Genomic DNA, 27,951 nt, shown 5'->3' on the forward strand with positions numbered 1-27,951 from the left:
CATATGTATAAGCTGAAGCTCCTACATATTATGCTGTTTTCTAGAGAGTTACTCCTTCGATTGCCCGAGTCCTTTTCTCTTGTTAAAAAACGCTTAAACAATGTAACCTTTCAAATTTTCTCTGTTAGCTTCCAGAACAAACAAAAAATAATTTATACTGTCAAAAGAACTCGCAAATTTTTGACAGGAACATTAGTTCAGGTACTTTAAATTTAGGAGAACTCGCGTCCAGCCTTAACGCAAAACTGATATTTTGAAAGGCAAACATATACACATATCAAGTTAGCAAATTCATAAAATCAGTTAAAACTCAATATTCCATATGTAATATGCATAATTTTCCATGCGTAGCCGAACGTCAAAAATTCTTGGCTGCTCCCATTTTCATGCAACGAAATCACTTGAAACATTTCTTCAGCGTTCACTTTTGTACTGCATACGGAGCTTTACAGAGAAAGAATTTCATTTTTTTACCACTATTTCTTCAAAAACGCGTAAAAATTATACCTTAAAAATACACCCGTGGTGATTTAAATAGCGTTTATTCCCTGTGCTCATCTATTTACTTTATCTGGTTATTCCATTAAGATCATGACTTAATTTTGCCAGTTATTGAATTTCTAGCTATTTGAGATATGTCAGTTAAGTTTTTCGAGTGTTGTTTATGGTCCTTTTTTTGGCTAAATTATAAAATACTTAAAATATAATCGATTGCTTTTCTTTTGCTGATTTAATTTGTAAATTATCTTATAAGAGATAAAGAAAAAATTTATAACAATGATAAATTATATAAAAATAACAAAAACCATAAATAGCAATACAAAATATTTGTCTATTTAACAAATTATTATTTATGCTTCTATTTTCATTTTGTATTTATTAATTTTAGTATAGCATAATTAAAACCTTTTGACAACTGGTTGTTGTTGTGCCAATTTCTGTGATATAACATATCCACTTATTCGCCGGTCATTACTTCCATGAATTCTGCAAAACAAAACAAAGAAAATGTTACTATGTATACAATTTATGCTTAAGCTTTTACTACTACGTGTTTTTTTCGAATAGCGAAAAACCCTGACTGTTAAACTAAATAAAGCTGAATTTGGAACAAACAAGTAAGGAAGGCTAAGTTCGGGTGTAACCGAACATTACATACTCAGTTGAGCTGAGTTGAGTTGTAGGAAAATGAACCTAAGGTAACCCTGGAATGTGTTTGTATAACATGTGTTTCAAATGGAAGTTATTAAAGAGTATTTTAAGAGGGAGTGAGCCATAGTTCTATAGGTGGACGCCATTTAGGGATATCGCCATAACGGTGGACCAGGGGTGACTCTAGAATGCATTTGTACAATATGGGTATCAAACGAAAGGTGTTAATGAGTTTTTTAAAAGGCAGTGGGCTTTAGTTCTATGGGTGGACGCCTTTTCGAGATATCTCCATAAAGGTGGACCAGGGGTGACTCTATAATGTGTGTACGATATGGGTATCAAATTAAAGGTATTAATGAGGGTTTTAAAAGGGAGTGGTGGTAGTTCTATATGTGAAGGCGTTTTCGAGATATTGACCAAAATGTGGACCAGGGTGACCCAGAACATCATCTGTCGGGTACCGCTAATTTATTTATATATGTAATACCACGAAGAGTATTCCGGCCAAGATTCCAAGGGCTTTTGATTTCGCCCTCCAGAACATTTTAATTTTTTTCTACTTAATATGGTAGGTGTCACACCCATTTTACAAAGTTTTTTTCTAAAGTTATATTTTGCGTCAATAAACCAATCCAATTACCATGTTTCATCCCTTTTTTCGTATTTGGTATAAAATTATGGCATTTTTTTCATTTTTCGTAATTTTCGATATCGAAAAATTGGGCGTGGTCATAGTCGGATTTCGGCCATTTTTTATAAAAATACAAAGTGAGTTCAGATAATTATGTGAACTGAGTTTAGTAAAGATATATCGATTTTTGCTCAAGTTATCGTGTTAACGGCTGAGCGGAAGGACAGACGGTCGACTGTGTATAAAAACTGGGCGTAGCTTCAACCGATTTCGCCCTTTTTCACAGAAAACAGTTATCGTGCTAGAATCTAAGCCCCTACCAAATTTCACAAGGATTGGTAAATTTTTGTTCGACTTATGGCATTAAAAGTATCCTAGACAAATTAAATGAAAAAGGGCGGAGCCACGCCCATTTTTAAACTTTCTTTTATTTTTGTATTTTGTTGCACCATATCATTATTGGAGTTGAATGTTGACATAATTTACTTATATACTGTAACTTTTCTTTTAAAATTTGACTTTAAAAAACGATTTTTTTAAAAGTGGGCGTGGCCTTTCTCCGATTTTGCTAATTTTTATAGTAATAGGAGTAATGTTCCTGCCAAATTTCATCATGATATCTTCAACGACAATTTAAAAGCTTGCAAAACTTGTAAATTACCTCCTTTTAAAAAGTGGGCGGTTCCACGCCCATTGTCCAAAATTTTACTAATTTTCTATTTTGCGTCATAAGTTCAACTCACCTACCAAGCTTCATCGCTTTATCCGTCTTTGGTAATGAATTATCGCACTTTTTCGGTTTTTCGAAATTTTCGATATCGAAAAAGTGGGCGTGGTTATAGTCCGATATTGTTCATTTTAAATAGCGATCTGATATGAGTGCTCAGGAAACCCTCATACCAAATTTCATCAAGATACCTCAAAATTTACTCAAGTTATCGTGTTAACGGACGGACGGACATGGCTCAATCAAATTTTTTTCGATCCTGATGATTTTGATATATGGAAGTCTATATCTATTTCGATTCCTTTATACCTGTACAACCAACCGTTATCCAATCAAAGTTAATATAATCTGTGAGCTCTGCTCAACTGAGTATAAAAACAGATTTGAATATACCACGGAACTTTTCACCAACCATTGGCGTACTTCATAAGCAAATTACAATAAAGCTGCCAAAAAGGTTGTCTTGCTCTCCGAAAAACTGGATTTTTTGCTAATAGAGTGTATTGAAAATAAGCCGACAATAACCTTATTACTATTGGTTCTAAATGTCTAGTATATTACATGGTTTTTCTCTCTCACCCATCATCCTCACTCACCATCAAAATCAACCGTTCCTGAACCATCAGAATCGATTTCTTCGATCATCATGTCCAAGTCGTCATTGGTTAATTTATCATCGAGCTCTCTTAGAATTTCACGTAATACTCCTGTGGTAATATAACCGTTACCCTCCTTATCGTATAAACGGAATGCCTCCTTCAGTTCCTGTAGCATCGCCTCAGCATCCTCTTCAACAAGGAAACGCGCCGCCAACGTGGTAAACTCTTCGAACTCAATTTGTCCGGAGCCATCTTCATCGACTTCGGCGATAATTTCAGCCAACATAGCATCATCCAATTGATGACCTAACATGCTTAAAATGGTACCCACCATGGCGGTATTGATGTAGCCATTTTTCTCGGCATCAAATGCATTAAAAGCATTTCGCAATACTGTTAAAGAATTTTTTTTTAGTTTTATAATCCTTACATACATAAAGAAAGGTAAAAATTAAGTGGTTTCCATTTTACAATTATGTATTATTTTTAGGTCTCGATACATTTCGACCGTTATTTAGATCTATTGTGCTTGACCTTTCAGCTTGTTACTGTAAGTGAAGGCTTTTATTGTATCTAAGTATCTTATCATGTATATTACTCCATCTCACGAGGGAATCAAGAGTCACTCCACCTCGATGAGAGATTCTCTGCCATGCTAGAGCGATGCATAGAATGTGAACCGGGGTTCATCCGACAGCTCACAAAAACGACAAATTTGTGTATCGGAAGGATTAAACTCCCTTACGTGATATGTTGTTGTTATTGAAGCAGTACTTCGCCCCATCCAATAGGTGCGACCAATCACAAGGGAGGATGACAATTTGTGGGAGGGACGCAACAAATTAAATGGGGTTATACTTAAATGACAGCCCTTGGTCGGGAAAAATTCCGAGTCGCTCCGGTAAATAGAACCGGCTACCTTGGGAAGAGCCTTTACGTGATATCGTAGACAACAGTATCTCATATAGTACCCAATGAGAGTTCGCAGGTCCTCTTAGCTTACATTAATGATTTTCGCTGATACTCTCGTGGCTTACAGTGTAAGTAGTAGGTAAAAGAAAAAGGCAGTCAATTCAGTGTTATCTGGACTCCTTCGTTGCCCAATCACTTATGGTTTTCGTACTGTGTGCCTTTGTGAATCCACATAACGCTCTGGGGCATATAGGGCTGCTATGTCACTCCGCTTGTCTATGTAGTCCGCCTGATCATTACCTTTATATCCTTTGATGACACGGACTCATCCTAACAGAACCTTGTTTTTGGCTCCCAGAACATTTGGGACTCCAGCGTATTTATCCACTAGTCTAGAAATAGTTGTGTAAGACTGCAAGGCACGCAAGGCTGCGAATAGACATACTTCTTGGTCGACAGAACCAGTAGCCCTTCTATGAGGCAAAATGTTGTAGATGTTATGGGCTTAAAGCTCTCAGACAAATAGCTGGAATGTATGTTGTTCGGCTAAGCCATCGCACCGTCGACAATGTGCCTAACCTAGTGAAAGTCTTGGAGAAGCTAGTAGTAATAACAGTTTTAAAAATTATGTTTCGGCTAGTGAAAGTCAAAAATATGATGAAGTTTTCCATATTTAATATATAATGTCTACAAATGCAGGCTAGCGGCTAAGAGATGGTGTTTTCTTAAAGTATAGTTTGGGGGGAGGCAAATAATAGTTTGAATGAAATCGACTAACAACTAACATCTAGGAAGCTACTGAAAAACTTGGGGCCTGGTGTTTAGCTCATTTGTGTTTAATTTTTTTTCCCCCAAATTTTTTAAAAATGTAGAGTACCGGTTACATGAAGGTTAAGGAAACATCTGGATGGGCATCTCCAATGAGGGTTCTGTCTAGTGCATTAAACAAGTTATACCGGCTGATATGATAGCTACTTCGGCTCTCCCAGAGGTAAATAAAAATTAATACTTAGGGGATTTACCTCCGAAGAGATTTAGGCCGAGCTTGAAGTACACTCAAAGTGTTTGCCAAATCACCGTCGATGGGCGACCTCGATTAGAAAAACTTTTTTTCAATTGAAAAAAAATTGTTTTCTAACTTTTCCCGGGAGTGGAGCCCAGGACCATAGGTATGGTAGGCGGAGTACACTACCAATACTCCACGGTGGCCGCCGTGGTAGTTATCGGTTATCTTTTCCTTTGGAGTTACTATTATGATGTTTCAAAACCAGCTTTCAAACACAGGTGTATTCGGTCTCAAGCTATAACTTTGTATACCATCACAATGAAAATATAATTAAAAGCAATTTAAGTCCTTTTTTGGTTTAATGAGTAATAGAATTTTTAATATCCTTTTTATAACCAATGTACTGAAGCAATGAAATTAGCATGAAAGTGAGCGAACATCTAGCATTTGATTCAAACTTTCTGAACGACGACATATGCAATTCGTGCGCTATGACATAAATTTGAAAGTTGAATTTCGTTTTACTTTACATGAAAATGGTTCAACACGCAATGCTGCAACACTGATTTACAATTCGATTGGCAAAAAGTTAAATGCTTGTACTTTTGCTTATATTGATCTACTTCGAAGCAGCAGCCGAGTGCTTGCAAACTCCAACAAAAAAAAAACATATTGTTCGACATATGATTTTTTTTTTTTTGCGAACAGTACTTTCAGTTTTGCTTTCATCATAAAATTTTCCAAGCACTACGTAGGCGTTTATTGACACGATTTGTGGCATGCAGCTTTCGAGTTGTGGCATGTGCCATGCAGTGTACCACGCTAAGCCACATTGTGTAACTCAAAGGAAATATTAAACTTAACAGTAGTCGCATGCGTTGGCAGCACTGTCAGTCACTTCAGGAGTTTAACCCCTTGATAGTTTATTATTATTATTGCGTTTTAACAACCACTGCTTGTACTGCTATAATAAAGTTGTAGACAAACAAGGCGCTGAATTATTTTAAGTGTATTTATTGCGATCATTTTATATGATTGGAATACACCTGAGTGTGAAATATAAAGCATTTAGGTGCTATTGCGCTCAATTGCACATTTAATGCTTTTATTTTCATATTATTTAAATTTTATTTTTGTTTCCCAGAAAATTTACTTACATTCAATTTGTTCTTTGGATAGCTCATCCTGCAATGAAAAAGAAATGATATTATGTTGTTAGATATAGTCTCAAAAGTTTAATTAATAAAAGAGTTTCGCGCATAGTCAAAGTGAAATAAACCAAGTAAGGAAGGCTAAGTTCGGGTGTAACCGAACATTACATACTCAGCTGCCAAATTACAGCTTGCAAAACTTTTAAATTACCTTCTTTTAAAAGTGAGCGGTCCACGCCTATTGTCCAAAATTTTACTAATTTTCTATTCTGCGTCATAAGGTCAACTCACCTACCAAGTTTCATCCCTTTATGCGTCTTTGGTAATGAATTATCCAACTATTTCGGTTTTTCGAAATTTTCGATATCGAAAATGTGGGCGTGGTTATAGGCCGATTTCGTTCATTTTATATAGCGACATGAGGTGAGTGCGCAGGAGTTTCCATACCAAAATTCATTAAGATACGTAAAAATTTACTTAACTTATTGTGTTTACGGGCAGACGGACGGACGGACATTGCTAAATGAATTTCTTTTTTCGCCCAGATCATTTTGATATATAGAAGTCTATATCTATCTTGATTAGTTTATGCCGTTACGGGGTACCGTTATGTGAACAAAATTTATATACTCTGTGAGCTTTGCTCGCCTGAGTATAATTATTTATATGTTTTTTTTTTCGACAACTTTTTTATTTTGACGATGACTATTTGCCTTTGTGTTAATGGCCGCCGTAATAATTTGTATGAGAGGATGCATCAAGATGTTCCTTGCGAAATTTTTATTGTTCAAATATCAAATTAAACTAACATTTTTTATTCGTGACTGTAGCTTACAGGGATCGTAATTTTGTTTGTATTTTTGTAAAACAAAAATATCTTGGTAATAGACTTTCCAAATAACCAAAAGTTTCACGTTGTTTTGACCCTTCTAGCGTTGCTAGTTTCTGAGATATGAATCCTTTAATAAAAGCCTCCCATACGCTTACTTCAGTCTATATCTTAAGGTAAAATGCCAAGTCGGTCTTGGGATGAACCTCGATACTTTGGCAAAAGTTAAACCACTGAATTGCCGAGCCGTTGGGATTAAAAGTGTTCAACCCTTTTATACTAAATGTTATATTACCAATGAGATATTTAATAGCAAATATTGCATTAAGGTGATCGCTGTTACTAAGGCAACTTGAAATTGAATTTCTTTTGAAATATGAAATGTTTTATCCGGGGCTTTAAAAAAGTTTCCAAATGGGCTATTATGGATGGACTTAATTTCATTTCAGTACGCACAGCCTTAGCAAGATGGATCGGCTGCATGTTCCATGCAGGAAGATAACACACCTCCACCTGTAGGCCTGATGGCGACGAACATAGTGTTAATAAATGCACCGAGACTCAAAGCAGCGAGCCCAGCAAGGCAGCTTGAGACCGTACGAAAATGCACACTCTTATTTCTCCCATCTCTTTTTTGCGTGGGCAGCGTTAAATAGTCTTGAAGCGAACTTAGGGCAATTGACTATAATTCTTTTTCAGATTTGGAATTTATATCATCGATGAAAGAGCACTAATTCTTTCAAAACAAAGTTATTCTTATTACTAAAAATAGGGCCTACAGTGTGTTTGTGTCCTGCGCTCGTCAGACTTAAACTTCAGCTAAAAGGTGTAGAAGCAGAAAGTAATATAAGTTGTAGAATGCTTATAGTTTTTGGAGTCTTTCAGTTTGGTCGTCAAAAAAACTTCTAGCAATACTTTGCACACATTCATACTATTTGAGGTCCTCAAGATCAAAAGATACTTATGAAAAAATGTCTCATGTACGCACAATTCGAGGATCTAACATGGACTTAGGTCACTATTTCGTATTTCGTCCAGCCAAAATACGCGCCACCCTCTACGCGGATAGAAGCAAGGAACAAAAAACGAAAAGAAAGTTAAAATTCGAAAACCTGCAATTGTAACAAATTGTCAATAATTTCGCATTTCCACTCTCACACATGTTCTCTGAAAGTACAGGTCAACCCGACGGAATGCAGGAGCAGTGGAAGCATATATCTAAAGCACTTCGTACCGCCGTCGAGGAAAAATTGGTTACCGGCCGCCACGAAAGAACAAGTACGATGAGGAATGAAGCAATGCGACCGAGAGAAAGACGCTGTCTACAGGGCTACGCCAAAAGCTAGAGCAACACGAGGAGTGTGTAAACGCTACCCAGCGTTAAAAAGGGTGTGCAGAAAGGCAAGAATAACGCCGGCAAATTTTTACAAAAAAGGTCAACCTTGTGACCAGAGATTACATATATAATGGAGAGAGTACTTTTCTGCTCTCCCAAATATAGACAATGATGTAGCATCCAGGGACGATGAGCCCGGTCTGGCAATCGATCAAGTTGATTATTAATTAATTAATGAAAATTGAACCTTATCAGTGCGGCTTCAGACCTGGTAAATATACCATCGACCAGGTTTTCACTATGCGCCAAATCTTTGAGAAAACACCCGCGAAAGAAAGTTTGCACACAACACTTTAACTTTAAAGCCGCCTTCAACAGCACAAAAAGGAGCTGCCTATATGCCACTATGTCTAACTTTGATTTTCAGCAGAATGACGTTAAGAAATATCGTCAGCTCAGCCAGAATTTGGAAGGACTTCTACGAGCCCTTCCAAACTGAACGAGTTTTCAGACAGGGTGACATCTTATCGTGCGATTTCTTTAGTTAAATTCTGGAGAAAATAATACAAGCTGCAGAGCTTGACCGCTCTGGTGAAATATTCTAAAAAAGCGTGCAACGACTGACGTGTGCTGGCAACATTGATGTCATTGACCTGAATACTCGCGCCGTATGATGCGGAAAAGAAATGCTTGATGGTGAGTGAGGACAAAACGAAGTAGCTGCTGTTATCAAGCAACGAGTCAGCGCATTTGCGCCTTGGAAACCACGCCACTCTTGGCTGCCAACATTTTGGAATGGTAAAATACTTCGTTTACTTGGGAATCAGCATTAACACAAGCAACAACATAAGCTTTGAAATCTAGCGATCTATAAATCTTGCTAATAAATACTATTTTCGACTAGGTAGGCAATTGTAAAGCCAAGGCCTTTTTATAGCCACCCTGCTACATGGTGCAGAAGCATAGACCATCACAACATCGGAAAAGGCGGCTCTGGAAGTATTTGAGAGAAAAGTACCGACGGCGAATACCGAAGAACAATTAATGACGAGCTGTGCCAGCTTTACGCAGACATCAACATAGTTCAAAGAACTAAAAGCCAGCGCCTACGCTAGCTGGGCTTTGTGCGAATGAATAATGATGCTCCGTCTTAGAAAGTATTTTTATCGGAATCGCCAATGGAAGCAGAGGAACGAAAGTGCACTGAGGACTGTGCTTTAACACAGTACAGTCGTTATTCAGACAAGTCATCAATAGGTTCGACTTCAGAATATCTTTGAAACCCTTAATTATAAACGGCTTCGACTGCTTTAATGCTTAAAATATTTTCCTCCCAATAGCAAATTGGTTTTGTACGTGGTACTTATATTGAAAAAAAAAAAAAAAAAACAGCAAAAACTTTATAAATTTAACACAAGGCAATATGCACAATGTATACTGCCAAAAGACAATTCTGCTCAAGAGCGTTTAAAATTTGGCGATAGCGAAGTCCCAGCTTTTGAAGTTTTTCGGTCAAGTCTATTTTTTGGGCAGTATCCTATGTCACAATTGTCAACTTTCTCCGTAAGTCCTTTCGGAATACTCACCATCTTGCCGGATATTCAAAGTCTAGAGTAGATTAAGTGTAATACAGCGACGGATTTTCAGTTACGTTCAAGCTTACCACGAGCTACGATAAGAACTCCAGCTGACGCTCTAAGGAGGCTCTGCGATACGTTACGACGCCGCACGACAAAAAACACAGTTAAGGATAATATTTATTTTTTAATTTTTATAAAACGGTTCTAATGTGGCACGGACCGCGTTCGCGCTTGCTGCACTTACATATGTTTGGCAAATGCGACGGTTTGTTCGTTAGGCGCTGGCCGTTGAATCTTATTTGTAGTGCTTTTCTTTGGAGGCAGCTAAAATCAGCGGGTCGCGGTTAAATGTGTTGTTGTTAAGGAAATCAAGCAAAGAATAAATATTATAAATTTATAGTTGTAATTATAGTTGTAGTCGAAGAAGTAGTATGAATTGCTGCCGCCAACGCGTTTACACCTGAAATGCAAAAAACGCGAAAGAAAAAAAGCTTCGAAACACGAACAAACGCCACCTCCTGCTATTTCGAGTGACGATGTAATAACGATTATAATAATAATTTGCGACTGCCTCCGTACTACATAGCACATCAACGTTTAGCCCAGCAGCAAAGGCCAGGCTGTCGGCTAGGAGCCCAATATGTGAAGACGACACCACAACCACGACGACGACGACAATGACTGCGACTGAGCAGACCAAGCCTTGACAAATGCTAATTTAGTTAGTAGACTCAATGAGACAACAGCTGTTGGCACCCCACCACACTACACAGAAGATGTAAAGACTTTTCTTGTGCGCTTGTTACATATGCGCATGGCTAGGGGTTCGGAAAGATGCACATGCATTGGGGAAATCGGTGGCGTCTCCGATATGGGTGATACTCACAAACTTTTTCGAATGTACATAAGAACATATGTATGTATGAAACGATATTGTATTGATAAAGACTTATACCCAATGTTTGAATACATTAGTTGCACGCAAATATATCCGTACCACCTGAAAAGACGGGTACCGGGGCATATATGTAGCATTTTATTTATTTATTTATTGGTATCAAAGAGAGTTACATGCACACAATCATACACAATAACTTAATATAAGCTAGTCAAAAAACCCTCTAATCATGTTTAAAGGACTTATGCCTCATTCTAGGGCTAATGAATGCATCCAGGTAGCAAGTAATGTGCTGCAGCTGTTTATATCCATACATAACCAAATCACGACGAAAGTTCTAACTAAATATGAGCTATGATATTACTTCAACAGATTAATTCAATTTCCGTGCAAAAGTCCTTATTTTGCATTAGGACCATAACTTTCGGCTGTATTCTTACTTAGCTTTCTTGCATTCGATTTTTGAAACTTAATTGTTCCTTAAAAGGTGGAAGTGCCTTGCAAGACAGGTAAGAAGAAATCTGCCATGGTCACATGCCTTTCCGAACATAAAATTTGGGTGTGCACATGACCTCACCCGAGAAATTTTACTCAAACTAAACTTCGCCTAGTAATTGAAATTCAACCGCTACAGACGACACTTTATTTGCTTTCCTCTGCGTTCTTTCCCCTCATTTCCTTTCATTGTCTTTCCTTTTCTTTTACATTCCTTTCTTTTCCTTTGCTTTTCCTTCTTTTTGTTTTCTTTTCTTTTGTGTTATTTTGTTTTATTTGTTTTATTTTAGAAATTTTCCATTATTATTATTTAATATAGTTTAATAAATTTAGCTTTGTTTTATTAAATAAAAAGTTCATTAAAAGATTGTTACAATCATCAAAACGAGTAAATACTCCAACTTGAATACTATCGGTTGTTATACTCAGTTGAGCAGAGCTCACAGATTATATTAACTTTGATTGGATAACGGTTGGTTGTACAGGTATAAAGGAATCGAGATAGATATAGACTTCCATATATCAAAATCATCAGTATCGAAAAAAAATTTGATTGAGCCATGTCCGTCCGTCCGTTAACACGATAACTTGAGTAAATTTTGAGGTATCTTGACGAAATTTGTTATGTAGGTTCCTGGGCACTCATCTCAGATCGCTATTTAAAATGAACGATATCGGACTATAACCACGCCCACTTTTTCGATATCGAAAATTTCGAAAAATCGAAAAAGTGCGATAATTCATTACCAAAGACGGATAAAGCGATGAAACTTGGTAAGTGGATTGAACTTATGACGCAGAATATAAAATAAGTAAAATTTTGGACAATGGGCGTGGCACCGCCCACTTTTAAAAGAAGGTAATTTAGAAGTTTTGCAAGCTGTAATTTGGCAGCCGTTGAAGATATCATGATGAAATTTGGCAGGAACGTTACTTGTATTACTATATGTATGCTAAATAAAATTAGCAAATTCGCAGAACGACCACGCCCACTTAAAAAAAAAAATTTTTTTAAAGTGAAATTTTTACAAAAAATGTAATGTCTTTACAGTATATAAGTAAATTATGTCAACATTCAACTCCAGTAATGATATGGTGCAACAAAATACAAAAACAAAAAAAAATTTTTAATGCCATAAGTCGAACAAATATTTACTAATCCTTGTGAAATTTGATAGGCTCTTAGATTCTAGGACGATAACTGTTTTCTGTGAAAAAGGGCGAAATAGGTTAAAGCCACGCCCAGTTTTTATACACAGTAAATCGTCTGTCCTTCCGCTCGGCCGTTAACACGATAACTTGAGCAAAAATTGATATATCTTTACTAAACTCAGTTCACATAATTATCTGAACACACTTTGTATTGGTATAAAAAATGGCCGAAATCCGACTATGACCACGCCCAGTTTTTCGATATCTAAAATTACGAAAAATGAAAAAAATGCCATAATTCTATACCAAATACGAAAAAAGGGATGAAACATGGTAATTGCATTGGTTTATTGACGCAAAACATAACTTTAGAAAAAAACTTTGTAAAATGGGTTTGACACCTACCATATTAAGTAGAAGAAAATGAAAAAGTTCTGCAGTGCGAAGTCGAAAGCCCTTGGAATCATGGCAGTAATATTGTTCGTGGTATTACATATATAAATAAATTAGCGGTACCCGAAAGATGATGTTTTGGGTCCCCTGATCCACATTTCGGTCGAAATCTCGAAAACGCCTTCACATATACAACTACCACAACTCCCTTTTAAAATTCTTATTAATACCTTTAATTTGACACCCATATTGTACAAACACATTATAGAGTCACCCCTGGTCCACCTTTATGGCGATATATCGAAAAGGCGTCCACCTATAGAACTAAGGCCCACTCCCTTTTAAAATACTTATTAACACCTTTCATTTCATACCCATATCGTATAAACACATTCTAGAGTCACCCCTGATCCACCTTTATGGCGATATCTCGAAAAGGCGTCCACCTATAGAACTAAGGCCCACGCCCTTTTAAAATATTCATTAACACCTTTCATTTGATACCCATATCGTACATACAACACATTCCAGGGTTACCCAATTTGAATGTCAGCATAGAAAATTACATATTTACTCATATTTTCGGACTCTAGCGTTATACTCTACAAGCGTTAGGTATTCGTCCAAATTTCAATACGCCAACAAAATTTTTTCAGCATAATTGCATAAACTTACAGTCTTAACGCAATCGGGACTTAATAGATTGGTCGCCTCTCGGGAACGCTTTGGCTTAATATAAAAGTCTACAGCATCGCAGCACCATAATGCAAAGGCGGCTGTGACCAAGCATGGGGAGTCATAGATTTGTGTAGCGTAACCAATTCAAGGTGTTGTGAGTGCAATTTGTAAGTTCTTTAAACCAATTGCCAGCCTGACCTACAAATGGCGAATCCTGTATATTTAGAAAGCGAGGCTCTGGCGACCCCAAGTTCTTCCTGGAACTAGAATATATCAGCGATATGGCCTCGAAGGTTCAAAGTGGTCATATTAAAGCGTTCCCGAGATGGTCGTGCTTGTGCCTTAATGTTGCTTGTTAACGGAATAGAACCATCAACAAAACCTTTCTTTATCAACATCTTATAACAACAACAACAACCAAGCAGTTCTCCAGAAATCAATGCATCAATTTTCAAGTGCAGAAATCGATTGAATATACATATACATATATTTCATATTTTGCGGACAGGATTAGGATAGATTTGAGTAAGCATACTAAATATTCTTAAATATGTTGGGTATAAGAACGCAATACTCGTACTTGTCGAATATAAATACTTGTTTCCTTGTTTGCTTTCAACAACCGCTTAGCTGCCAAATTTTTGGCAATTCGTCGCATCAATCGCGCCGTGGAAATCGCCACAAAATTGTGTTTTTATACACAGCTGAGCAGAGCTCACAGAGTATATTAACTTTTTTCGCATAACGGTAATCCGTAATGGCATACACTAATCGAAATAGATATAGACTTCTCTATATCAAAATGATCTGGGCGAAAAAAGAAATTTATTTAGCCATGTCCGTCCGTCCGTAAACACGATAACGTGAGTAAATTTTGAGGTATCTTGATGAAATTCGGTATGTAGATTCCTGGGCACTCATCTCAGATCGCTATTTAAAATGAACGAAATCGGGCTATAACCACGCCCACTTTTTCGATATCGAAAATTTCGAAAAACCGAAAATGTGCGATAATTCATTACCAAAGATGGCTAAAGCGATTAAACTTGGTAGGTTGGTTGACCTTATGACGCAGAATAGAAAATTAGTAAAATTTTGGACAATGGGTATGGCACCACCCACTTTTAAAAGAAGGTAATTTAAAAGTTTTGCAAGCTGTAATTTGGCAGTCGTTGAAGATACCATGATGAAATTGGGTACGAACGTTACTCCTATTACTATATGTGTGCTAAAAAAAATTAGCAAATTGGGATGACGAACACGCCCACTTAAAAAAAAACTTTTTAAAGTCAAATTTTAACAAAAAATTTAATATCTTAACAGTATATAAGTAAATTATGTCAACATTCAACTCCTGTAATGATATGGTGCAACAAAATACAAAAATAAAAGAAATTTTCAAAATAGGCGTAACTCCGCCCTTTTTCATTTAATTTGCCTAGAATACTTTTCTTGTGGCATGAACAAAAATTTACCAATCCTTGTGAAATTTGGTAAGAGAATAGACTCTATGACGATAACTGTTTTCTGTGAAAATGGGCGAAATCGGTTGAAGCCACGCCCAATTTTTATACACAGTCGACCGTCTGTCCTTCCGCTCGGCCGTTAACACGATAACTCGATATATCTTTACTAAACTTAGTTTATGTACTTTCTGAACTCACTTTATCTTAGTATGAAAAATGGCCGAAATCCTATGACCACCCCCACTTTTTCGATATCGAAAATTACAAAAATGACAAGAATGCCATAATTCTATACCAAATACGAAAAAAGTAATGAAATATAGCAATTGGATCGGTTTATTGACGCAAAATATATCTTTAGAAAAAACTTTGTTAAATGGGTGTGACACCTACCATATTAAGAAGAAGAAAATGAAAAGTTCTGTAGGGCGAAATTTAAACCCTTGCAATCATGGCAGGAATACTGTTCGTGGAATTCCATATATAAATAAATTAGCGGTACCCGACAGATAATGTTCTGGGTCACCCTGTTCCAGATTTTGTTCGATATCTCGAAAACGCCTTCACATATACAACTAACAATACACTCCCTTTTAAAACCCTCATTAATACCTTTAATTTGATACCCATATCGTACAAACACATTCTAGAGTCACCCCTGGTCCACTTTTATGGCGATATCTCAAAAAGGCGCCGACCTATAGGACTAAGGCCAACTCGCTTTTAAAATACTCATTACCACCTTCCATTTGATACCCATGTCATAAAAACACATTTCAGGGTTACCCTAGGTTCATTTTCCTACTTGGTGATTTTCCCGTATTTTGTCTTCAAAGCTCTCAGCTGAGTATGTAATGTTCGGTTACACCCGAACTTGGCCTTCCTTACTTGTTTTTGTTATATGTTAAAATGTCAAAGCGAATGTGCTGCCTGCCGCCTTTGCGGCTGTCTAACCAATGCCCTCCCTAATGAGTGCTAAAAAGAGCGGAGACAGCGCTTTGAATATGAATGTAAACATACATTTAGAATTTTTTTTCGCTTCGGTAAATTAATGTGAATGCGGTACTCTGCCAAATAACACTTGCGAGGAGCTCATCTAATGAAGGGTTATTAAAATTTGTTTTACTTATGCCATTTCGGGACATTGTGGGTTCGTAAAGCAATGGATTCTTTATAATATTTATGCAATTTAACATGTTAAATTATTTTATCTTTTGTATAGGGGAAAAAATAAAAGATAAATAAATACTCTGCACGATTTACGTCCGAGAAGATGTAGGCTGAGCTCATTGTGCTCCTTCTAGTTTTATAACTTTCATGAAAATGAAATGTATATTAAGTTTCCCACGAATATCAAAATTTTAAGTCCTTAAAGGAAAAGGGATAGACCTACCAATAAGTATAACGAAATGATCGGGATGAAGAGCTGAGTTGATTTAGCCATGTCCGTCTGTCCGTCTGTCTGTTGGCATGCAAACCAGTCCCTCAATTTTTGAGATATCTTGAAAAAATTTGGCAAGCGGGTATATTTAAGTGCCTGATCAGACATTTGTCGGAACCGGCCGGACCGGATCACTATAGCATATATCCCCCATACAACCGATTTTTCATAAAAGAGGATTTTTGTCATATCTTCCTCAATTTATCAGACTGAAGCTTCAAACTGCACCATATGCTATCGTATATTGTACATATTATTGTTCAATGAAAAACGTGAATGATATAGCATAAATCCGCCACAACCGATTGTTCAGATAGGAAGCTTTTCGTAACATTTCATTTTAACAGCTAGAAACTTCAAGTTTCACCAAATGCTTACGTATATACCAAATATTATTGTCTGAAAAATCATAGAGACCGGTGGTATATATAATATATACCCTATATAAGCTTAAAATTTCATCAAATACTCACGCTTACGTCTTATATTGTTGAGATAAATGATTCATGATCAAATTTTTTCATGAAGACCACAAAAAACGTTAAACGTTGCACCCTCACACAAAGTACCTACCTATTTTATATGTTATATTTATCTTAAAATCGCTTAGGTATATCTGTCCACTATATACTTCTTATTTTATACAGCTGATTATTTGGATATTAAGAATGGGATAAGATTATTGTTGAGCCCCATTCATGAAAGGTATGAAGCTTTCGGCGCAGCCGAATACAGTGACGTCCTTACTTGTTTTCAATATGTTTTATGCCGAGATCGAACGAAATCTGAAAGGCAGATAGGTTTTTACTGAGATGCTCTTTATGGCAGACATACACTCGTAGTATTTGCCAAACCACTGCATAGGGAGACCCCTATTATGTTTATTACTAGCCGGACCCGTGCGCATCTTGCGCAAAAAAATACAAAAGTCTCATATCAAATATCAACCAAAATCATCTGTTCTATCAATCAAGCATCTATCAATAAAAACTTACGTGCGCTTGCGCTGCCATCTGGCGAATGTTAGCAACTGCCGGTAATGCAGTGCTAGTTCTAATCAAATATTCACAATAACGCCATAGTAGAAATATATTTCTTTGTGTGCTCACAATCGTTTTTTTAACAAATTATTTTAATAAAATAAATCTAAACAAAAGAACTACGACCAATAATGCCCGAAGCTCGCTAATAGCACGAATATCCATCTTTACAACCAAACCCATTTGAATTACATAATAGCGAAAGCATATTCAACACTTGCCTTCATTAAACCATTTAGCTCTGATTTTACCGATCCTTACACATTAAAATTGCTATACACCTCTCTTGTGCGGTCTAAATTAGAATACGCCGTCTTTATCTGGAGGCCATTCTATAATTGTCACATTACCAGGCTTGAACGTGTGCAAAAGGTTTTTGTTCGCTTTGCCCTATGGTCGTTGCATTTCAATGACCCGATTCCTTCTTACAGTAGTCGCTGTTTGCTCATAAGCCTAAAATCGTTAAACAGCAGACGTTCTTTTCTGTCTCTCACCTTTGTTTTTGACTTGATAAGTGAAGCGATTGACTGCCCATTTCTGCTGGCCAGAATTTGTTTCAACATCCCACAGAGGAGTCTACGCAATCACGATACTTTCTGGCTGGACACGGTTAGAACAAATTACGCGTCTAATGCTCCAATTGCAAGAGCTTTAAAAGAGTTTAATATGCTATCAAATCCTGTGGGTCTGGACTTTTCCTCCACAAAACATATGTTTAAATCGATATTAAATGACTTGTGTACGTAAACTTTTAGGTAACTTTTAGTTTTTACGATTAAATAACTGTGTGTCTATTTTTTTTTTCTTGTAATCTGTATGAAAATGTTCACATTTTCTAGATTAAAATGAGATAAATAAATAAAAACAATAAAAATAAAAAAAATACTTTATTTATAGATTTGGATTCCATATAAGACCGAAAAAGGGACCAGTACATAACAACAGCAATTAGAAATAATATATAAGATTCAAGCCTGGGACCTAGGATTTTTGGTGCGGTAGGCGAGCACGTGGCAGGTATGCTTACCTTGAGAAGCGACTAAAATATCTAATTAATTCGAGAGGTTGTGCAGCGTACCCCTTTCAAGGGGATACCAGCGCATTGAACTAGAGGGTGGGGCGGTATGGACTAGAAGGATCAATGTAATCACATTAAATTCTTCCCGAGGAAGGTACGCACGGTATATGTTAATGGTGCTTGTTTCGGAAACGTACGGGATCGATATCCTGTAGAGGACCATCAACATGAATAACACTCCCTAAAACCTTCGGGGAGTGTCTTTATTGTTACAATAACAACAAAAAGCACGCTACTACCACACCACTGCAGCCGTATACCGCATTAAGAAAGGAGTAATCCCGCAAATCCGGGGTTGTTATATATTTTTGTATGCATCACTCAGCAGCAGTTGTTGCAACATATAATGATGACGAATGAAATGTGCAATAACTTCAACACATAGGTATATAAATATGTACATACATATAACCAGATGTGCCTACACCATTACATGCTCTTCGTGCACGCGCATTTTACCTTACGACACGCTAGCAATGAAGCTTAAATTTTAGTGAACAATGGAATTTGTCATTAGTATATTTAGAGTGCATTTAAAATGCATTAAAAATATTTTAAATTTATTTATTTCACCAAATGTATTTATTTTTAAATATATTTCGTAAAAGAATATATAATTATACTCAGCGTGCTTTGCACACAGATTATATTAACTTTGATTGGATAACGGTTGGTTGTACATGTATAAAGGAGTCAAGGTAGATATAGACTTCCATATATCAATATCATCAGTATCGAAAAAAAATTTGATTGACCCATGTCCGTCCGTCCGTCCGTTAGCACGATAACTCGAGTAAATATTGAGATATCTTCACCAAATTTGGTACACTAGCTTACCAGGACCCAGAATAGATTGGTATTGAAAATGATCGAAAATCGGACGATAACCACGCCCACTTTTTATATATATAAAATTTTAGAAAACACATAAAACCTGATAATTTACTTATGATAAATCAATTTTACAAATATTATTAATCATACATCAAAAATCGTTAAACCTATCGTAACAAAATTCGGCAAAGGAATGATTTGAAGGAAAATTAACGAAATCGGTTAAGGATCGCGCCCACTTTTATATAAAAGATTTTAAAAAGGGTCGTGGACGAATAAAATAAGCTATATCTTTGCAAAAAAGAGCTTTATATCAATGATATTTCATTTCCCAAGTGGATTTATATCAATAAATAGGAAAAACTTCAAATTTAAAAAATGGGTGTGGCACCGCCCCTTATATGACTAAGTAGTTTTCTATGTTTCGGGAGCCATAACTCGAAGAAAAATTAACATATCGTAATGAAATTGTGTACACATATTTTCCTTATAGCAGAAAATACTTCTAGTAAAAATGGACGGGATCGGTTAAAGGCCATGGCACGGCAACTTAGATATAAAACAAGTTTAAAAGGGTCGTAGACTAGAATAATAAGCTACAACTTAGCAAAAAATTGGTTTGAATGAATGATATTTCACTTATCAAGTTTTATTGTAAGAGGAAATGGAGAGACATTTTTTTTAAACGGGTGGTGCACGTCTTATGTAGAAAAGTAATTTATCTGAAATGAAATGTACAATTGAAGATCACCCTGAGTATATAATGTTCGGTTACACTCGAACTTAGACACCTTTACTTGTTAAAAATAAAATTTATAGCTGTTTCTGGTTTTTTGCAATGGGTTTCCTCAAACACTAAAATATGTACTTATCATATTTATGAAGGTACATTCTAGCTGTTCTTAATTGATCCTCATTTGAGGTGCTGGTATTTGTTGTGACGGTCAATTGTATAATGCACATTAGACTGGGTCGAAAAAAAAAGTTGCCAACGTCCGCCCTAAATTTGAAGGTTATGTTGAGAGGGTTTCGGAAAATTTTAAAAAATTTTTTTTTTGATCCTTCGAAATACAGCCGAAAATGTTTTTTCATTGTAACTTGGTTATTTAAGGTCCGATTTTTAAAATTTTTATGTCATAATTTGGCCTTGAGAAGCTTCACATTTGCGTTTAATGTCCTTTTAAGCTATGAAGTCGTTTTCACATGATTAGGTCAACTAACAACATAATTTAAATGTGGGCGGGGTCCGCTCTTTTCCCTTATTTCAAGGGCAGAATTCTTTTTTTTGAGAAATTTAGTATAACAGCTCTTATACGAGGTGAAAAGTCAGACTCTGACTTCTGACTTTTCAACTTTTTCAATTTGCTGAGCGCGTTTGAAATTTCGAAATGTAGAATTTCGAGCTTCGAACTTCGTAAGCCGATATCTATTTTTTGGAGGCTAAGTTCGAAAAACGGAGATAGTACTTTGTTTACTTAAGCCTCAATCTCTACAATAAAGTCGGTTTTGTCCAATACCGTGAAAAAAGTTGATTTTGTCGCATAGTGTTATTATTATAAATACGAAACAACAGGTTTGACTCACTTATTTACTTTGACTTCCCATATTTATGATATTTGGCATATCTTTATTAACTTTTCAATGCAAACCCTGCAATTTTTCCTCCAAAAATATCATGAGTTTCAGGTTTAAGTATAATAAGAATCAGATAAAATAACAGTTGCAATAAATATTGAAAGTGCTATAACTTCTATGTTTATTATTTTAGTAATATGGTTTAAAAGCAAAATTTTCTTGAATTTTTAATTACTTTTAATTGGCAAGGAAAAAAACCTACATTAGGGGGGGGGGGAGGTAAAATTTGGTTAGCTGACCTAATCATGTGAAAACGACTTCATAGCTTAAAAGGACAATAAACGAAAAGTTGAAGCTTCTCAAGGCCAAAATAATGACATATCAATTTTAAAAATCGGACGTCAAATATCAAAGTAACAACGAAAAAACATTTTCGGCTGTATTTCGAAGGATAAAAAAACTAAAAAAAAATTTCCGAAACCCTCTCAACATAATCTTCAAATTTAGGGGCGGATTAGCAAATTTTTTTTTGTATGGGGACCAACCCAGTCTAGTGCACATTATATTTGGGTGAGTGCAATGTAAATTGTGATGCTAAAATTTTCTAATTTCACGTTTATTCTTAATAAAGTTTGAATTGTTGCTGTTTTATGGTAAAACAGTTGCAGCACGTATAAGGAAGTCTTGCTGAATTATTTTTTTTTATTTCTTTGATACCTATCTTTGAGATTTCTCTTAAGTAAATTACAAAAACAGATATCGCTCCTTTGGGAGCATAGGGAAAAAACGAATTCTCTCCACCGAGGCCTGTTATGGGCTAGTCTCTTGACCTCAATCCACGACCCTTCCAACCGACACTCGGCGTGAACAGTTTTAATCCATTTCGTCCGGCGTAATTCCCTCCGCCGAGTTCCTTTAGGGTTCCACTCAAGCGCCCTTTTTCCTATACATGATTCGCTTTTTCTTACTATATGGCTGATACATTGTCATTTTCTTCTCGTTATGGTTGTATGAATCAGCTCTGTATTTTACGTACACATTAATCAAGCCTTTGAGAAAATCATAGCTCTCGATAGAAATAAATCTATCGTCGCAAAATTACGTCGCGCAAATTCCGATCTTCGCTTTCATTGTGTTCGCCTTCATATAATTACGGGGATTATATTTTTGACAAAGCGAAGTTCGTCCCGTTTATTTCGCTGCGTCAGGGCATTGTGTTTCAAGCATTATCTTTAAATTTGATTTTGTATTTATTAACTTTTAAGTTAGTCATTTAATTGGCGTCGCAGAAATATATTGACATCAAATTTCTTAAAAGCAGTAAGTGGACTATACCGCCTTTTTTCCATGAACGGCAGTATTGTTATATTTTTTTGATGTATACGTTTAAATTTGGGCAACTTTTATTTTTTATTATAAGGCATCTTGCGCAACAAAATACAAAAGTCTCATATCAATTATCAACAGAAATCAGCTGTTCTATCAACCAATAATCTATCAATAAAAACTTACATGCCCTTGCGCTGCCATCTGGCGAATGTTAGCATCTGCCGGTAATGCAGTGTTAGTTCTAATCAAATATTCACAATAGTGCCATAGTACAAATAGATTTCTTTGTGTGCTCACAATCGTTTATTTTTAACAAATTATTTTAATAAAATATAGCTAAACAAAAGCACTACTTCCAATAATGCCCAAAGCTCGCTAATAGCACGAATCTCCATCCTTACAACCAAAACTTTATTTATAGATTTGGATTTCAAATAAGAACACATAAAAACGGCAAGTAGAAATAATATAGGCTCATTCCACTTCAAGACACCCGGTCCGCGCAGGATACGATTTTGATTTGGATGAAATTTTAATATGTTGGTCTTTGGTCAAAATAATGAAACACGTGTTTGTTTTTTTTTGCCTTGAAAAAATTTTTTTCGGATTTATCGGCAATTGAATTCAACAAAATACAATTGATATTTTATTCACCTATTTTTTCAACTGTCAATAACTTTGTCAAAAATTGACCGATTCTTATGATTTTTTCTTTGAAATGTTCATTATTACTTTTACTTCTATATAAATTTATAACCAAGAGCATATAATTTAAAAAAAATTATTTAGTATTTAGTATAAATTTGTGACTTTTTTCAAAAATTAATTTCTCAAAAAAGGTTATTTTTTTGTTTAAAATTTGTCTATGTTGAGTGAACAGTTCATGTTTTAACTTGGCCAAATGCCTCTTAGCCAAAACTCGTTGTTCTCGAGATATGAATTTTTGAATATTAAACATTTATTCCCCCCATTTATTGATGCAATGCATTTATAAATAAATAAATGTAAGGCACGATAACCTCCGAAGAGATTTTAGGCCGAGCTTCTCTTTCAATTTGCGTCGTCCTCCTCTTGATTTTTCCTACAAATTGGCCGGACTGGACCTACATGTTTTATGCCGACTCCGAACGGCATCTGCACGGCATATGAGTTTTCATAGAGAGCTTTTCATGGCTGAAATACACTCAGAGTGCTTGCCAAACACTGCCGAGGGGCGACCCCGCTTAGAAAAATTTTCTTCTAATTGAAAAACCTTATTTCTAAAATTTTAATGTTGCTTTGCCCGGGGTGCCAACTCTGGGCATTCGGTGTGGTAGGTGGAGCACGCTACCATCACACCACGGTAGACGCCGTGAGAGAGAGCAGTTTATATTTCAACTTGGGTAAATATCCATTGGCCAGAGCTCGTTGTGTTTCGAAATATTAAACTTTTTTTCGCCATATATTGATGCAATACATATCAGCATACAAGGCGATCAATGCCAAATGCTTAAAATGAATTAAAATATCACATTTATTATTTAAAACATTCATTTGTTGTTATTTTTGACAAAGTTATTGACAGTTGAAAAAATAGGTGAATAAAATATCAATTGCCCATAAATCGGAAAACAATTTTTTTTGGGGCAAAAAAAAAAAAAAAACACGTGTTTCTTTATTTTGACCAAAGAACAACATATTAAAATTTCATCGAAATCAAAAATTATGTCCTGAGCGAACCGGGTAATGGAATGAACCTATATAAGATTTGTAACGTAAATAGGCCTTAAACAAGGCGTCAGTATAAGGTGTACCTATCAGGAGTGAAACCAGTATTCCTTATTCTTACAAAAGCTTATACCACTTTTTGCTGGGTTGTCCATATGGAATGAATTAGTATTGTGTTAGGGCACACTGAACTCATGGTCAAGGGCATTGTGAGTGCATATATGTATATGTATGTATGTACATAAATATACAAACAAACGTATACTAGAAAAAGTAGGAAAGCTTGTCAATATAAACATTCCGAAATATGTATGTATGCCTGCAAATTGCTGACCAAATACAACATTTGCTTTCAGGACTGGCATCTTGCTGACGAAACTGGGTGCCTGTTGTAGCTGAACTGTGAAAATGAAGTTCTAGATTAGTAAAAAAATTTCATTTGTTTACTAAAAAACAAGAAATTATCACAATCAACCTTAGATTCTACTAAAACTGCCATTAATTTCATATATCTGGCGCAAGCATCTCTCACGTTCAAGAGTTTTGGACTTTTTTCCTGCTTTTCGTATGACGTGTTTCTTCTTCTCTATAAACTACGACAAATGTATTGACTAACAACCACACACACTTTGTTGTGGTTTCTTTTCTCTTTTGTTTAAGTTTTCCGATATGTTCATCTATCTTTCTCTCACGACAACTTGTCTACGTTTCCGTGTTACTCGGGTTTTACCCGACCATTGGCAGCTGTTTTCCTATGTCTCATCCAAAAAAATATATTCCGACGAACAGGTCAAAAAAGCTGCTACCCAAACTACAAGCATAAACACTTTACCAAACCAAATGTGCTAGTATTGGAAAAAAAACCACAACTCTTGTAACGTCAACACAGAAAGAAAACAAAGTATACCATACTGCCCTTTTTCCTATCTCTGATTAAGTTGGAATTTCTTAAGAATACCAATTCTTGAGATAGCTTCGTTTGACATTTTCGCTTTCATCGCTTACTTACTTACCTACTTAATTGGCACTTAATCGGTTAAAGGATTTTGGCCGGTCAGCAAGTCGCTGGCTAACTGACTTCAATTGATAACACCAAGGGAATTTAAATCGTTTTCCACCTGGTCTTTGCACGGAGTGGGGCCGCCCTCTTACCCTACTTCGGTATGTGGTTTTCGATAGAATACCTTCTTGGCCGGGTTATCATCTTTCATTCGCACAACATGGCCTAGCCACCGGACCCGCTGTGATTTAATTCGCTGGACTATGTTAATGCCTGCGTAAAGCTTTTTCAGCTCAGCACCAGATCTTCTTCGGCACTCACCGGTGCCAATGTGGTCGAATTTATTTTCTCTCAAACTCAAACAGAGCCACTCCATCAGGTCACGTCAGTGGCCATGCTTCTGCGCCATTATTTGGTACGAGTAGGATAAGTCACGCCATTTTTTGCACGCTCTTATAAGATATTGTTCCATAGCGGTTGAGCTCTGCATCTGGTATAGTTTTCTTCAATATCAAAGTAAAGAAATCGCGCAATGTCTGAAACCTCGTTAAGTTTAGAACAGCTGGGAGAGGTTCTTCACAATTCTGACTGCGCAAATGATGTAGATCAAAGTCATTTTACACTGCCGTATAAGTTTTGCGGAGCAACCAAGTACAGACATAGCGGCATAAAGGCAACTCTTTTCGGGCTGTCACAGGCGGCCTTAAATTCGACGAAGAGGTGGTATGTGTCAATTTTTTTGCGGGTTTTTCCCGAGGTTTGGCGCATAGTTAAAATCTGGTCGATGGTAGATATGGCAGGTCTGAAGCCGCACTGATGGGGTCCAATTAACCAATTCAAGGTGGCCTTCAATCTTTCGCACAAAATCTGAAATTGCTTTCAATGAGACTGCAGCCCTATTTAAACATATTTGTAAAATATGAAATACTTGTGTAGTGTATATTTGACATCAAGAATTTATGAAACAAAGCGAAATCGTAAATTTTTTTTTTGCCAGTTGGCTGCGGCTAAACCAGATTTTTTTCGAAACAGCACTGAGGTATGTTGAGAAAGAGAAAAAAGTCAGTAATCTAGACGTAGATGTTCCCAAGCTTCTTCCGTCGAATGCCTCCGGAAGAAAAAGTGTTTTTCCCAACTAAAAAAAATTAATGTAAGGCGCGATAACCTCCGAAGAGATCTAAGGCCGAGCTTCTCTTCCAATTTGCATCGTGCTTCTCTTGATTTTTCCCTACAAATTGGCCGGACGGGACCTACATGTTTTATGCCGACTCCGAACGGCATCTGCAAGGCAGATGAGTTTTCACTGAGAGCTTTTCATGGCAGAAATACACCCTGAGCGCTTGCCAAACACTGCCGAGGGGCGACTGCGCTTAGAAAAATTTTCTTCTAATTGAACAATTTTATTTCTAAAATTTTGATGTTGCTTGGCCCGGGTTTGAACCCAGGGCATACGGTGTGGTAGGCGGAGCACGCTACCATCACATCACGGTGGTCGCCGTTTTTCCCAACTAAGGACTTTCATTTCAGTGTAACCTTGTCTGATCTGTTATGTCACATGCAATAATGGTCATGTTAGCTAAGCAAAGCGAACATCGCAATGATTGAAAAACTTCTTGCTTTTCCTTGTTCCAATTTGCGTTCCATTGGACATCAAATAGGCGCAACCATACAAGGTTGTGATAACAAATGGCTAGCTTTATCAACGATTTGTAATTACAAAAGTTGTCACGTAACTAGCAAAGCTTATATGTCCAGCTACCGCATTCACACATTTTAGCGCATTTATGTACAACGGAAACCATTTGCTTGGTTGGACACCCGCATGCATCCGCATCTATTTGTGGATCATCTTGGGTGTTAGGTACTGCAATTATTCTTTTTTTAGCTATTGGATCTATATTCTTTAATAAGCCGTCTTTGAAAACAGAAATTCAGTAGTTTTTATGACCGTTAGTTGCAAGTATGTAATATTTTTTGTTATTCAACACAGTGGTTTAAATGATGAGTAGAACGCACTTTATGCAGATATGAGCAATCTTCAGTGGTTGAAATACCAGAGCCTCTGCTAGCTTATCATTTTCAGGCGATGGTTAGTTAATTTGGCCACGTTCAGTATCTGGCTGCTGGGTAAACATAGTATTTTTCAACTGGGTCTTTGAACACACTTCCGATGTTTCCAAAACGCCCTTTCTCCAATTCGATAGAAGAACAAACAATCTCAGATTTGGTTAAAAAACCATTCTTCCTGAGCTCAAGTTCAATGCATTTAAACATTAGCTGGGGTGTCTATGAAAAAATTACGAGAGAGGGCGTTCTTCAGGCGAATTCTGAAATAGAGCGTTTTTTAAAAAAATTCTGTGATAGAGTGTTATTTAAACACTTTCTGAGATAGGGCGTTATCGAAACCCACTCCTACTTCTTACTTACAAACTCATATTTCTGATTAATAACCCAAATATAATTGGGCAATTCACGAAGGCGTGCTTATAAGGTTATCTGCTTATGTGCTAATATTTCCTACTCTATGACTGAAACAAAATGTACTTGACAGAAATTGCTATTTTAACAGACAAATTGATAATGATGGTTACGTAAATAGACCAATTGTCTACTTATGCCGGTAAAAATTACCATTGTTGAGTTAGCCATCATAGGCTTTTTTATGTGCTTTTATATAAAAAAAAAAAGCAATAAAACAGTTTATATGCACTTGAAAATAAAATATTTCCACGAAAATTAATTAAACTCGAACATTGACACAAGAACACATTGAGCCTGTAATCGCGTGAGGCGTTAAGAACGAAAGGGCTTAAACGCGTATATTTATACTACACAAAAATGCACAATTTGTAATATTGTAGCTTATCTCGTTAAACCCTTTGAAACTTTTAACATATGCGACAGGAGCAATAGCATAGGCGCTTGTGATAGATTTTCGGCGT

At 36.3% G+C, this 27,951-nt stretch overlaps 1 protein-coding gene across 3 annotated transcripts; it reads right to left on the reverse strand.

Moving 5' to 3' along the window:
- Positions 1 to 702: 702 nt before the first annotated feature.
- TpnC41C (Troponin C at 41C) lies at positions 703 to 27,951 on the reverse strand. 3 transcript variants are annotated; one of them, XM_067776627.1, is made up of 5 exons: positions 10,168 to 10,546; positions 9,930 to 10,049; positions 6,185 to 6,212; positions 3,107 to 3,502; positions 703 to 987 (listed from the first exon to the last, which is right to left on the reverse strand). In XM_067776627.1, exons 2-5 carry the CDS (start codon positions 9,930 to 9,932, stop codon positions 959 to 961), a joined length of 456 nt encoding a protein of 151 aa, XP_067632728.1. In that variant the 5' UTR covers positions 9,933 to 10,049; positions 10,168 to 10,546; the 3' UTR covers positions 703 to 958. The 3 variants fall into 3 exon arrangements, with proteins under 3 accessions (XP_067632728.1, XP_067632726.1, XP_067632727.1); XM_067776625.1 differs by lacking the exons at positions 9,930 to 10,049; positions 10,168 to 10,546 and adding an exon at positions 27,641 to 27,951; XM_067776626.1 differs by having other exon boundaries at positions 9,930 to 10,546.

The sequence above is a fragment of the Eurosta solidaginis genome, chromosome 3, assembly GCF_040869045.1.
Source record: "Eurosta solidaginis isolate ZX-2024a chromosome 3, ASM4086904v1, whole genome shotgun sequence".
Taxonomy (NCBI): Eukaryota; Metazoa; Arthropoda; class Insecta; order Diptera; family Tephritidae; genus Eurosta; species Eurosta solidaginis.